Source organism: Electrona antarctica, assembly GCF_951216825.1.
Source record: "Electrona antarctica genome assembly, chromosome: 22".
NCBI classification, from domain to species: domain Eukaryota; kingdom Metazoa; phylum Chordata; class Actinopteri; order Myctophiformes; family Myctophidae; genus Electrona; species Electrona antarctica.
In genome coordinates this window covers 29992074-30007194 of record NC_136805.1, presented here as the reverse complement: position 1 = coordinate 30007194, position 15121 = coordinate 29992074, and the positions used below count along the sequence as shown (strand labels likewise).

Here is a 15121-nt window from a genome sequence, read left to right as displayed (position 1 = left end):
TGACAGCACTGTAAATTAATCTCCCGGTAACGCTCCTGTGTGTGTGTGTGTGTGTGTGTGTGTGTGTGTGTGTGTGTGTGTGTGTGCGCGCGCGCGCGTGCGTGTCATTGTGCACTGCAGTGGCGTGGTTGGTTGGCGTGGGTCGTTGGAGAGGCTTTCTCTCTGCTCTTCCATGTGGTCAGGTAGGACACCTACTGGTTGACAAGAGGTATTGCATACAACTCAAAGAAAACAACTAGTCTTCCCAAACATTCTCTCCATTATAACTCAACAGTATAGTAAAATGCCTACACTTTTTTTAATTCTTTTTAATTATTTGTGACACATTGTGAGCTTGTAGATCTGACTGCAAGTTATGGCCAGACCAGTGATGCCCCATAATAGGGAGGCTATGGTTCAATTGGTATTCATAATGAATATGGTCGATCACTATTATTTGTTATTGTGTGTTGTGTTGGAATAATATCAGACAGGTACAGATGATGCCCTGTTAACCATTGTGGTTTCTGGGACACAACTACAGTATATAGCTACAGTAACACCTGTCTAAAGTGTTCACACCAAGCATTATACATAGTATAACTACAACTACTGTATAAAGATGCCTTTTTAAAATATTGTTCTGTAACTCAGGTTCATATTATTATAGATAGTTATTGTTATATCTATATTATAGGTGTATTCTGGTTACTAGCCTACTTCTACTTAAAATATTAAGTATTATATTCATCAACACATCTCCACTTTATAATATCTATGATTATTGTAATGTGTCTTTATTGTCTATACACTCTGTCTGTGAAAACATCTGTATAGTTAGTAAACACTATTATAATATAATAATAATAATAATAATAATAATAATAATAATAATAATAATAATAATAATAATAATAATAATAATAATAATAATAATAATAATAATAATTGTAATAATAATAACCAGTATTGTAATCTTACATGAACCAGTGATTTATTTTCTGATAGATGAAACAGAACAGTGTACATTAATATACAGGATCCAACAAAGAACATGGAACATAGAAAAAGAATGAAAAAAGATTATTATGTTGTAAATGTATAAAATCTATAAAATCTATCAGAGCCAGACTGATGAGAGGAAGAATAAACCTATTTCTTCACAATTTAGTCGGCATGCCAATTGATTCCTTGGATCACTTCTGTTGATCCAATTGATTCCTCCCAACTCGGGAGGACGTAGACGGCTCCATCCTACTCTTCCTGCTGACAGGTGCCGCCCCTAACGTGCTAACGTGCCTATTGGACAAGGACGGGTTGGGGAGGGACTTAGCGAAGGATTAATTATACCCTCTCCCTGCCCAGCTTCCCTCCCCCGAACACGGGCCAAATGTGTTCGTATACAAATGCTTGACAAAGCCGGATGATGCTTCATTTAGCCTCTGTCCCAGCTTTACTCATCTGCGAAGAGAAAAGCCTGGTCACAAGCCTAAGGCAGAGACGGTATGTTATCGGAGGAAGTTCGGACCGGAACATCCGTCAGATGTATTTCCCCCGGATACTATATTTTTTCGACCAATCACAAGACTTTTTTCATTCACAGAGAATGTAAACTGATTTGTAAAGTGTCAGCGTCTACAGTGTAGGTCTTGCCCAGCATGCGCTTCATCTATGAAACATCTTCATCCCTCACGCTCATCACATCAATGTCTGCCTGAGTGATGACACTCATGGTGTCATCATATCCTGAAGAGGATGCTATTGGTCCAGGATTTCTCTTCAGCCAATCAGAGACCTTCCTGTCAGGTGACCAGCGGTATGAACTTCCTGCTTCAGATTTTGTTCCACCACTCACTGCAACAGAAGACAAGAGACAGCAAGACATTTACAATGACAATAAAAACACACCTGGAGGGAACACACCCTGCAGCTCAGCGCACCATCTCTACATGACTCTGTTCCTCACATATGAACCATGATGTTATTTTGACCTTTGACCTCTTCCACCCCAAAAGTTAATCATCTCTCCAATACAGCCTACTGATCATTATGAAAATATGCACGCAACGTGCACACACACACACGCACGCACGCACGCGAGCGATACTCACTACTTGGAGGAAACCTATCCATGCTGTGTCTTCTCCTGACAGCTGGCAGGGTTGTTTTTTCTTGATCCTTCACTGCAAACTTCAACATCCTGTCTATCAGCTCCTGCTCTCTCTTCTTCCACTCTTCTTCTCGTCGGTTCCATTCTTCAGCAGTGAAGTGTCCTGTGTCTCTGACGGACGTGTTCACTGTTGTGTCTGAAGGCTCAAAGTGTCCTCTGTTCCTCGTCACCATGTCTTCTATTTTCTCCATCAGCACATTTACTTCTGAGATGTCCCACTTGGTACCATGTAGAACATGGTACCTGTCGCCACATTTCTCCAAGAGCCACCTCAGAGGTTCTCCTTCAGACTCTATGTACTCCTCAACACGTCTCTCTACCAGCCAGTGTCCCCACATGAACATAACCAGAGCGTGTCTCCAGACTCTGTCCCCCAGCAGCTCCAGGTGTTCCTCCACTGATCTCCTGTCAGCTTCAGAGAAACTAGACCTGACATCAATAGTCACCAGGACAGCATGGGGTCCAGGAGAACACAGAGTCACACCGTGTAGAAGGACATCTTTGGTCTTCTGTGATGGAGGTGTAGTAGTCGACCAGTCTGGACAGTTCACCACACTCACTGTTCTGTCAGAAACGTGTCTCTGTTGTCTGACACATTCTGTCAGTTTAGTCTGCGTTTTAAACTCCTGGAATATGAGTATATAATGTATATTAGTCATATATTAAACAAAACATTTACTCAATTCTGTCTTGAGTTATTTTATCCTATCCTATAATCTAAAGCTAGGCTATATCATATCTTGTCCTAGGCCTAGTAGTATGTCTTGCACACACACACACACACACACACACACACACACACACACACACACACACACACGCACACGCATCACATTCATATCATATCATATTCATATCATATTACTCACCTTGAATGGAGTTTCTGTAAACACACTCTGCTGCAAAATGTGGTTTCCAGCTCTGTTCTTGTCCAGCATCTTTCCACCAACCATCATCAGCCTAACATCTACTAGACTCTGACGTTCTCCTGACATGCACGCACACGCACACACACACACACACACACACACACACACACACACACACACACACACACACACACACACACACACACACACACACACACACACACACACACACACACACACACACACACACACACAAAATGTCATAAATTCAATTCTAAATATGTCAACGTTTCTAATATTTTAAATATACATTATTAAATATTAATCAATACAAGACTGTACAAGGACAGACAAACAAGAGACACACACATGCGCGCACGCACGCTCACACACACATGTTTTATTATCACCTTCAAACAGAGCTTTCAGAGCAGTTCTTTGTCTGTGTGTCTTGGTCATGAATGTGAGGACATGTCCCTCTATGTTCCTCTTCCTCTCTGACACCTTCTCATCTCCATCATCTTCATAGTGCCCACCTGTGTTTGCTGACACCATGTCCTCGATCTTCTCCAGAAGCTGTGTGACCTGAGTGTCATCTTTCCTCTTATTGTTGAAGACATGATACCTGTTCCCACATTTGTCAACAAGCCAGCGGAGGTCTTCCCCTTCAGCCTCAATGTGCTGCTCAATGCTTCTGTTTCCCACACGGTTTCCATGGGTGAACAGTATTATAGTGTGACTCCACACTCTCTGTGACAGAAGTGTCATGTGTTCCTCTACTGCTACTCTCATTGCTTTTGTGAATGCTTCATCAAGGGGAACCGCCAGAAGAACAGCATGTGGTCCAGGAGGACAGAGAGACACACTGTTCTGGATCTCCAGTTTGTCCATCTCTGAGGTGTCCTGTAGTGGACTGTTGTACCACCAGCCTGGTGAGTCCACCACTGTCACATGTATCCCTGTTACGTCACCCTGTCTCACCTCACACTGCACTGACCTCTGACCTCCCCGATTAACTTTGAAACCACTTCCTGTCAGAATGATGTTTCCTGCTGAACTCTTCCCAGAGCACTGCCTTCCCAACAACACAGTCCTGATGTCAGTCAGTCCTGTAGAGAAAACATTGTTTACTTTCACTTTGATCCTTTTTTATTTAAACAATTCAGATTATTTTCATTCTCTGTTTCCATTCTGCTATTTTAACCACAAATTGTTAAAATAGCAAATCTACAAGCTCACAATGTGATGTGACACATTGTGAGCTTGTAGATCACAAAAACAACAACATGTAGTAGAAATATTTGAAAAACTATGAGACAGACAGACTGACAGACACCTCTTGGTGGAGATGAATTAAATATTCTTTCTTAGCAAAAAGTAAAGCAAAACATACCAACATCTTTTGGAAGTCCAGTTGTTTGTCTCTGAGTGTCTGCCCTCCTTTGTTCTGCTCTTCTTCTGATAGTTATCTCCTTCTCCTTCAGTTCCTCTGAGACGTGTTCTTCTGTCTCATAGTGACAACCATTACTAGTCACCATCTGACCTACCTTCTCCAACAGCTCAGTGACCTGACTACCATCTCCTCTGTCATTAATATTAAGAACATGGAAGCGGCCTTCACATTTCTCAGTAAGATATCTTAACTGATAGTTAGAACGAATGAGATCAGGTCTCATTTTGTTTTTATCAGCTACAGTGAACACTACAATAGTGTGTTTCCACACTCTGTCACTGAAGAGAAACCTCACATGCTCCTTTGCTGACATCCCTGTTCCTACATATGGGAGGTCCAGTCTCACCACAAGGGCAAAGACATGGGGTCCTGGAGGGCACAGATTCAAACTCTGTTGAATTTCTAACTGAATCAGTTTTGGGGTTAGATCTAGGGGGTGAGAAGACCTCCATCCTGGAGTGTCGACTACAGTGACCTGTCTCCCTGACACCATTTCTTGTCTCATGACACTCGTAGTTGTTCTGTTCGTGTCAAAAGCATCTCTGCCCAGGATGATGTTTCCTACTGAAGTCTTTCCACTGAGTTCACCTCCACGTCTTCCCCCGATCAGAACAATTCTCAGTTCTGATGGGTCACTGTTTTTCCCTGGTTGGAAAAATAAATATAATATTCATAAAGATCACAGATGTGACTAAACCAGTAACAGTTTGTTGGTTTCAGGTGTTTTAATAGTACTCACCTGTGATGGAAGCTGAGTTTCCACTGGCCATCCTGTCTACAGCTATTGTTTGAACTGTAAAACAGTAACATCATAATAACATAATTAGCTGTTATTATTGTTTTGTTATCATTACTGTTACTTACATCACACGATTCATATCCAAACTCGCATTGGTTAATCTCGTCAAGCTAATCTCAGAGGTTAAGTTAGTGTTGAATCATGTTGATGCTTTTGAACCCAAATACAAGTTTGCAATTTTGAAATAAATAACAGATCGATCCCCATTACATACGGTATGCAACTCAGACGGTAGTTCACTCAGGCACAACTCATGAACCTCAAAGTGTCAATAGCCTTGTTGTTCTAACCTCACGCTGATCCAGGATATATTAAACCAGGATATCTGTTTAATCTCTAATCTAAGTTTCGTGAAACAGGCCCCAGGCTGACTGCAGTACCTGTAAGACTAGTTCTATTTACTGTTCAGTGCTCTGATCCTATCTAGATCCTACTGTGTCCAATAATTTGCACACTCTCACAACACACACACACACACACACACACACACACACACACACACACACACACACACACACACACACACACCGTTTCCGTATTGTTCAAAAGTACAGACTGCCACACCCATCCCAGTAAAACACGATACACACCGACCTGATTTTTTACAATCTCATGTAGGACATGAGATATTTCCATTATAGGACAGACTATAATTATACATTTAACCACTTGAACCCCAGCAGCCCTATTCTGGGGGAACGTTCACCAAAAATAGCAGATCTACAAGCTCACAACGTGTCACAACAAGATTTGCTTTTTGGTGAAGAAGGTTGGTGTAGATGGAAAAAGGACAGTGTAACTATAGGTCAAACGGACCTATAGTTACACTGTCCTTTTTCCATACAAAGTCTAGAAAGTATTTTAATCTAAAGCACCCCTCGACTTCGTCTCACGGCATCACTTTAAGAAACCCTGCAATAGGCTCCATTTGTATTTAATGAAGACATACAATATTTTACCAGCATCATCTTATAGTAGTAAAATATATTAGTACAGTCAGTCATACAGTTACAGTACATGTAAAACCATCAAATGTGTGGTTGTTTTTCTGGTGGGGCTATGGTTCTTACCCGTCAATGAGTCTCACAGTCACAGGTACTTGTCAGTAGATTGAGCTAGAGCTTGAGATAGTCCCACTGTGACAGACAGATAGAATATCAATTTCCCTGTTTATAAAGACGTGGCGTGATGGGCGGAGAGAGAGAGAGAGGGAGAGAGAGAGAGAGAGAGAGAGAGAGAGAGAGAGAGAGAGAGAGAGAGAGAGCAGAGATTCCACAGAACCGGGAGGGTTTCATTGAAAGAGTAGGAGTCAGATATACAGTTCATACCTAATATTAAAATGTTAAACAACAAGCAAAATGAGAGACATTCAAAAGATTCAAGTGCATACATTCCCCCCATTTCTATGATATTGTTATTATGGAAGTACACAATGTTGGGTCATGGGTGGGATGGCCGATATGGAGCTACCCATTTAGCCAAATAATGCTCTACTAAATTGCAATTCAAATCAAATTTGTCACAAGATAGTCTGTATGCTCTGAAAAAAGAAAACAACAACAATTTGTCACGATTGCAAAACTGACAGACCAGTGACACTGCATTCCTTAAAGATTCTGCCTGCATGGCCCTTGCCTTATCTTTTTTAACTCTTAAATTCCATTGTCATTCGTGCAGTAATCACAGCAATGTTCCAACACTTATAGCATAGAACAGTGGTTCTCAAACCTTTTCATGTCAAGGACCCCCAAATTAATTAATAGGCAATTTGGTTGCGGACATCCATCTATTAATATTTTGCCAGGGACCCCCATGCATGAACGAAGATTTAGCCTATGTTAAAATATTATCAAAATTATTTAAAAAAAATCAGATCCGTCTGAAGTGAGTGGTACTGTACTGTACTGTACTGTACTGTACTGTACTGTACTGTACTGTACTGTACTGTACTGTACTGTACTGTACTGTACTGTACTGTACTGTACTGTACTGTACTGTACTGTACTCCTCCCTGGCCTCTGTGTGTGTGTGTGTGTGTGTGTGTTGCAGCACGGACACGTACGTACACATACACACATACATACATGTAAGTACACATACATACACACATAACTCTGCATAGTGGCTAGCACCATTCAAAAATAAAGATTCAGATTCAAAAGAATAAAGTGGTTAAAATGATTGTGATGCTACTGTATGTTAATGACTTTTACTGTGTACCTGAAAAACATGGAAAACTGAACAATTGAACATGCACATTTCAAAAGTGTGTGTGTGTGTGTGTGTGTGTGTGTGTGTGTGTCTGTATGTTTTTGAAGGGGTTGCTGTTACAAAAACACACAGAGAGAGAGAGAGAGAGAGAGAGAGAGAGAGAGAGAGAGAATTTTCCCTTCTCAAAATGCCAACATCTCGTCTCTGGGTAAATGTAGTAGCCTACGTAGCCTCCTAATTCATGAAGGGGTTAAAAGTTGGTACAGATTTACAGACTGATAAAAGGTCAGGTGTTTGTATCAGACGCAGTGACTTGTGCACCAACTGGTTCCTGAGGCGGGCAGACATACCAGCAAACAATATTCTACTGTGGCTTGTGGTACTCAACTGACTGAGCACTGCACTGGCAGATATATAAACCACTGCACATGACTGTTTACATTAATACTGTATTGGTATTTTGCTGTTTCTGATGTTTTATTTTTTTATGACAAAATATAACAACCAAAACCACACTATTCATGGTAAGGTAAATGTAGGTGTATTTGTCTGCATAGTGCATACTGCAGGCTACAGGTATACATATCTCTAATCTCATAGTCACTCTTCTGGTGGCATGCATGTTTCCAAATTTCCCATTGACAGCCCATATATCCAAACAGAAAAGTCCTATTATGGAAACAACATCAATCTCATCAACCTTGCAGCTGTATAAAAAGCTTGAATTATCCTCTATCTATTTTGTTTCATAAAAATCCCCCGTAGACATGTTATGATCGAGCTACTTCCTGTGAAGATATTCCATGCAGTGGATTTTAATGAAACAAACACTTTTAGGTGTTTCAGGCTATAGTGACGTTTGTGTATGTCGAATGTGTCCAGGTCTAAAAGTCCACCTCACATCACATCACTGGTCATCACTGGTCACTGGCGTTGCCAGATCAACTAGTTCTAATACACACTTTTGGTGCATCTTAGAGACACCATCAGTGATGTATCCTGACTGAGGAGGGAACGGAACGGGATATGTGGCTTGATGAGGTCAGAGGGTTGTGGATTGCCTTAAAGTGGGGTCCAGGGAGCCCCAGTGGCCCTGACACTATGCCCACAATGCAGTATAATAGGCCCTACTGCTATTACCCGAATCTCCCCATGGGGATAAATATAGAGACTGATCACCTATCAATGTGTTTTTTATGTATTTCCTTCCTATTTTTAATACATGCAGAGCAGTGGTTCCTCCTACAGCCTGTGTTTTTATTATGTTTTTTCTTCCTTTGACAACAAGCCTGATAAACCACTCCCCCTTGAAAACATTACATTTCTTGAATTTTGTTCAAGGGGGAGGACAGACCAGAGCCATAGGCCCTCATTTATCAACCGTGCGTACGCCAAAATATGGGTGTACGCCGAAATTACCGCAATTTTCGGCATTTACGATTTGCACCAACGTTTGATTTTGAACTTGAGCCAAGACAAAAACCACGTCTGGTCGGGAGCTGTCGTACGCTTTGTCCTCACCTGTTTTTCTGTCGTAGAACAGCGGAGCAGCATTGTTTGACCAGCTGAGAGGCTGTCACAGGCATCGAAACATATGTATTCACTCCTAAAATGTTGATATAAAACTGTATGTATATGGGCTAAATGTAAAAAAGAAAAAAAAAGTAAAGGAATACATCAACGATGTGTCTTTGTGTCATATGAAATTAGTAGGAGATTTCCAACTTTACAAGCAAGCAATTAAAATCGCGCATTTAAAAACAATGTTGCAAGTTAGATGCGTAAGCCATTTAAACAGTGTTTTGCATGATGCTGTCTGTGCTGAAATATTTCCATGACGGGACGTTGGATAGTATAGTGCAGCGCTGCAGCTGCGGAGAGTCCCAACTTGGGTAGCCTACTGTAGCCGAATCTACAGCAGGCCGATGTCTTTCTGGAGTTACAGTATGTGCAATCTCCTCCTCGTTTAATAAACCCGACGCGTCGCTCGAATGCCAAATGTGCCGTGCCAGCGCAAGTGGGAACGCATCGGAGATAGTATAGCCTAAGCCAGCCTGCAGCCCACCATACCACCACCAATGTCCAGTGCCACATGAGGCTACGGGTTTGGCTGCAATATTCATATAATTGACAGTTGACAGCGAGGCAATTTAAATAGACTGTCGGACGTGCATGGTCAATTGGTCACGGTGTCACGGACGGACCACAGTGATAGAGAGAGACAGACAGGACAGGAGATGCACCTTGCAAAACAGCAGCGCGTGCGCGCCTATTTGTTATATAATTCATGGTTCACAGGTTCAGGTTTTCGTTCACTAATATATCTTGTTGTATATTAAATGAATAAAGACTTTAATAATTTAATATACAACTAACAACACAGTGACAGTTGCTTGCAAATTGCGATATGTGCGTGCGTGCGGGGGTGATGCGGGCAGCAAGGGAAGCGAAGCGAGAGGAGAAACAGACAGGGTAGTCCTACAGCTTTATTTAATTCATGCAGGTTTATTTATTTAAGATACAACAAGTTGCGTGTGCGTGCGTGCGTCTGTGTGTGTGTATGGGAGGGGGCAGCAGAAACTTTTTTCCCCCTGTAACCATGGTTTCCAGGTCGTATTGCAGTTGTTCATGTCGCAAAACCGAGGGCGCGGCTAGATTTTATAGGGCGTGCCAGATTGATTTCAGCCGTCACATTTATCACTGCTAGGAATGAAATTAGGAAGGAACATCTGTCTGCGATCACTTTGTAAATGCCGACCCGACGTGGGTGTACTACGAATCCTACACTCGAATTTGGGGCAGAATTTCCACTCGATTGATAAATGAGGGCCATAGAGTATAGACAGAGTTACGCAAACTCCATTCACGTCATGGGGCCAGTCCAATGGCGGCTCTTCTACAGTATATAGACTTCTATTGGTTTGTCCCTTGAAGGCTTCAAATAGGGACAACCGGAAGTTTACGGAATGCATTGGAGTCTATGGGCTCGCATGACTGTATGAACCACGTGACCGGGCTGTTTTCTGCCCCCTCAATATCGCTCAATATCAATATCATCTTCTATTAGATGGCTCTGCTGCAGACCAGCAGTTATAATAAAGTGTGTTAATGCGCACGTGCAAATATCTTACTTAGATGTATTTGTATAGAGCACCGAAGTCTGACGTCACTTTCAGTAGAGGGCGCCAGTCCACAGGTTCATGTAGTTTTGAGTGGTGCAACCACTCCAAGGAACAGCAAAGTCCGTGTTCAACTATGTGTGTGACCAATGTTCCCTCTAAAAAAAATTCGGTCTGAGCAAACACTCAAACCTCCTGAGCAGACATCAGCAACTACTGAGCAAACATTACGTCACCTTGACACCAACTATCCAAACGTTAGATAATGCTAAGTGAGCGCCCCTCACTTCACACAGGTGGCATTTTCCAAATGGATTTTGGTATACGAGTGAATCAATGTATAGTTACATAAAGTTATGCAAGTTACAACATTTTTATTTTATATCAAGGTGGTAGGCTAGCAATTTTAGGAATATTCAGTTAGTCTATATCAGTGGTTCTCAACCTTTTTAGGCTGTGACCCCCCAAAGTAATCATATTTGAACTGGGGACCCCCCACCCAGACAAGCAACAGAATGGTTCCACAGATAAATATTGTGAAAATAGCCGATCTACAAGCTCGTTGTGAACTTGTAGATCGGCTATTTTCACAATTGTTGCCTCTTTCTTTATCATTTAATAATCTGGCCAATGTTTGACCAGTTTTTATAGCATGGTTTGCTGATTACTTTTGATGCAGTAATGGTATTTTTTTCTTTTAGAGCCTTTGAGGTATTATAAGTCTTAAAAGTCCTTAAATTGTCACTTCACTGTCATCTGGGGTCCCCCCACCCCCAAATCATGTGGGGACCCACAGGTTGAGAACGACTGGTAGGCTATATGAATACTCAATATTGCTTTACATGGGGGGGCATGAGAAAACGGAAATAATGTATTGGGATACACACACACACACGCTCACACACACCCGAGTTTGCTGGTTTGTGTTTTTGAACTCCTAGTTTCTCAGATTGTCGAATGTCAGCAGCCCCTTTTGAAGAAAGCTGTATTAACAGATTGGAGAATTACAGAGAGGTTCCATATGGGGCTAGACCGCTAGAGATTAACGTTAGCTTCCACATGTTTCATTCACAAGCACACCGGACTGTCTGGAGGCTTGTTGTGCTGTAGTGATAACAACGTTAGCTGGTTGCTAACGTTAGTCCCCCTCTCTTGTTGTTGCGCACAGCCGTGCTTTTATCCACACTTCCATCCGTTCGCCTTTTAAATCTAAATGTCCCATGAACGCACGGGTCCAAGCAACGCCAGCTTATCTGGTCCTTGGGGTTTCATTAACACTGACTGCTGCTGCTGCTGTTGTTGTTACGTCTCCACCTCCTAAGGTCCCCACTCGCGCACAGTCACACACAGGAGGAGTAGCCTCGGTCCCAGGCAGGAGGAGAGGAGAGGAGAGGAGAGGAGACCATAGAGTAATAAAAGGAGGGGAGGAGACCTATCTGTCGCGGTCGCCTCGCCTGTGTAATCTAAATAAAGTGTAAAGTAAATCAAAAATAAAGTGTGGGCAAATGTCGACTCGGGATAGGTAGCCTATTATTACTGTAGTGATACTCGGGGCAATTTCTTTTTTAAATATATATATATATATATATTTTACACCAGCGTCTGTGCGCGACAGATTTCAGTTGTGCGCGGGGGCATTTGGCCATGTGCGCGCGCGCGCACGGGCGCACCTTAGGGGGAACATTGTGTGTGACCCATGTTCAACTATGTATGTGACTATGTTTGTGTGTGACGTAAATGAGCACCAGTACCAATGAGTACCAAAAGTGGCGCTGTTGTGGCAGAAACAGAGAGAGAGAGATAGTGCTGCACTGTTGCCTGCTAATGAGAGAGAGAGAGAGAGAGAGAGAGAGTGGGGGGGGGGGGGGGGGGATTTGCACCACTCAGTTCACACGGGTGTGATTTTTTATTTGCATTGAAATCCCCATAGGGGGATTTTAGGTAGCTTCATATAAGAACTGTGTTTGAAAAATAAACCGATCATCCCGGCCTTTCTGTCAGGGGGGTGGCTGCTAATATACGTCACGCCCAGCTGTCAACACATTGCGTTCCTGAGATTCCTCGTTGACGTAAACTCAGCTGCGTTCCTGAGATTCCTCATTGACATAAGCACGAAACATTAAATATAAAAAAAAATTAAAAGAAATCTTAATTAACATGTCTGTTGTGCGACGGGCAGCCACCCTGCCTACCCGGAAATGTAGTCTCTGGGTTGTTTGACTCGCCCAAACAGCATATGAGTCCAGCGTGTGCTACATTGAAACCGGCTCGGCAGTCTGCGGTTGGCTCTGCGTCCAGCAGGAGGCAGTGGGTTAAACAAAAATGCAAAAGCTAGGTGAATGATATGTTGCTCTAGTTTCTACAATATTAGCTTATTATACACAGCTTGGTTGAATGCTTGATTCCTGAATTGAGTGTCTGTTATTTTTCTACCAGTCTACCAGTGACATCATCGTTAATCGTTAGGCAGATTTCTTCTTTCTTTCTTTCTTTTTACATACGTTTTTGACTGTTATTATGACATGAGAACATGTTTTTATTGAAATATATAACTTTCCCTACCTTTAATTTAATTATTTACTGCTTCTGTCATTGGCAATTATCCAGTCTGAAACGACAACCATTCTTTAGTGTTGAGTTTTGTTTTGCTCTGACAAAATATTGTGTCTGTCACATCATACTGTAGCCTATATGTCCATACCTGTTATTTGTCTGGATTCAAATTATAGCTAAAATGGCAGATCTACAAGGTCCAAATGCTATGTTTGTGTGATGCTGTTAACGAAGAAGGGTGTTCATTTAAAAAATAAAATACATAGGCTAAAAATGAAAGTATGGAGATAAGAGGTTTCTGCACCAACAGGTTGTTATGGAACCATTAAATTTAGCATTTCAATCAATTCACAATTTCAATTTCAATTTCAAATACTTTATTTGTCACATATTCATACATGTATGAGCAGTAAGTGGTGCTCCACCAGACCGTGCTAAAAGTACAATGTCCAACATCTATAGTACAAAATATAATACAAGTAGGTAATAAAAGACACAAATAAAAAGTTATAATACAGGTAAGTTACTACTAGTAATAAGTCGTAAAGTAGTAGCCTAAGTTACAATTCTGCACTTTGCACACATGAAACTGTTTCATTTGGTGGGTTTAATCTACTTCAAGAAATACAATCTTTACAAATTTAATTCATTCTAAACTGAGATTGGGTGGTAAAAGACGGCGGTGGAAGCCATGCAAGGCACCAGCCTGCTCAATCAGGAGCTCAAGGACACTTTGACACACAGCCAGGAGGAGTTGGGGATCAAACCAATTAAGAACCTCAAAATGTGTATTCTTTCAGTAGTAACAAATCTTATATCTGTACTGTTTGCTTACAGCAGGGGGCAGCATTGGCCAAAAAGTGAGAGAATAAAGATTTCATCTTATAGTACACAAGAGTAAACAAGCAGAGAGACATAGGACAGCTGTGCTTTAGCAGCAGGGGATAAAAAGAGTTTTGTATGACCGGAAGGTTGCCAGTTTGATTCCCTGTACCATCAGGAAAAGTCTGAGTGGAATAATGGCATCAGCCCCTCCCTCAATACCCTCCGCTGGGCCCGGACGGCTAGGGTAGTGGTCCGGGCACGATTCCTTTGCTGCGTCTCTCCCCAATTTACTGTCAGTCTACTATCATCTATCAATAAAAGGCAAAAAAGCCTAAAAAATAAATATAAAAAATAAAAATAAATAAATTACAACCGCTGAAGTGTCCTTGATACGCATTTACGCTCATTCTGTAGCTCCGAGATGAGGTCACACACTGGGCCCCTCCCACCCCGTTCAGAAACGGCGCATGTTTCCACAAGGAACGATTCTTACCCTTTTCTAAACAATGAATCCAAAACGTGAAGTGGCAGAAGAGGTTTACACTAATTCAAACTTAGCAACGCCAAAGAAAATCCAACTTTAAACGGTTACACGAGTGTCACGGCAGCTGTTTAGCATGTTTTTCAAGGAAGTTGAAAAGCTTTAGCGCCTCCCCGGCGCCTCCCCTGGTCGAGAATTTCCAACTGACTTCAGTTCACTTGACATGCACACGCACGACTTCCTTGATAAACATGGAAACGGCTGACTAAACAACCGCTGTAACGCTCGTAACCGTTTAAACTCGGATTTTCTTGGAAGTTGCTAAATTTGAATTAGTGTAAACCTCTTCTGCCCCTTCACATTTTAGATTCATTGTTTAGAAAAGGGTAAGAATCGTTCCTTGTGGAATCATGCGCCGTTTCTGAACGGGGTGGGAGGGGCCCAGTGTGTGACCTCATCTCGGAGCTACAGAATGAGCGTAGGGGCTACTCCAGGGCTACTCCCAGGGCTGTGCTCAGGTGCGAATGTGCGTAGCTGTGTAAGCGTGTTGCAGGGTGATTCTGAAAAAGAGCGTTCGTGCTCAGCGAACCAACCCTGAATAAAGTTTTAAAAAAGTACACACGACATATCGTCTTACCATTCGTTCCAACGTGTCTTCTATC

The 15121-nt window shown here is 42.0% G+C and overlaps 1 protein-coding gene across 1 annotated transcript; it reads right to left on the bottom strand.

Moving 5' to 3' along the window:
• Positions 1-1648: 1648 nt before the first annotated feature.
• LOC306915084 (GTPase IMAP family member 8-like) lies at positions 1649-6401 on the bottom strand (the record flags this gene model as incomplete). The annotated part of the gene is made up of 7 exons (XM_079492329.1): positions 6341-6401; positions 5211-5264; positions 4412-5116; positions 3429-4127; positions 3019-3137; positions 2091-2775; positions 1649-1833 (listed from the first exon to the last, which is right to left on the bottom strand). Exons 2-7 carry the CDS (start codon positions 5239-5241, stop codon positions 1649-1651), a joined length of 2424 nt encoding a protein of 807 aa, XP_079348455.1. The 5' UTR covers positions 5242-5264; positions 6341-6401.
• Positions 6402-15121: the final 8720 nt, after the last annotated feature.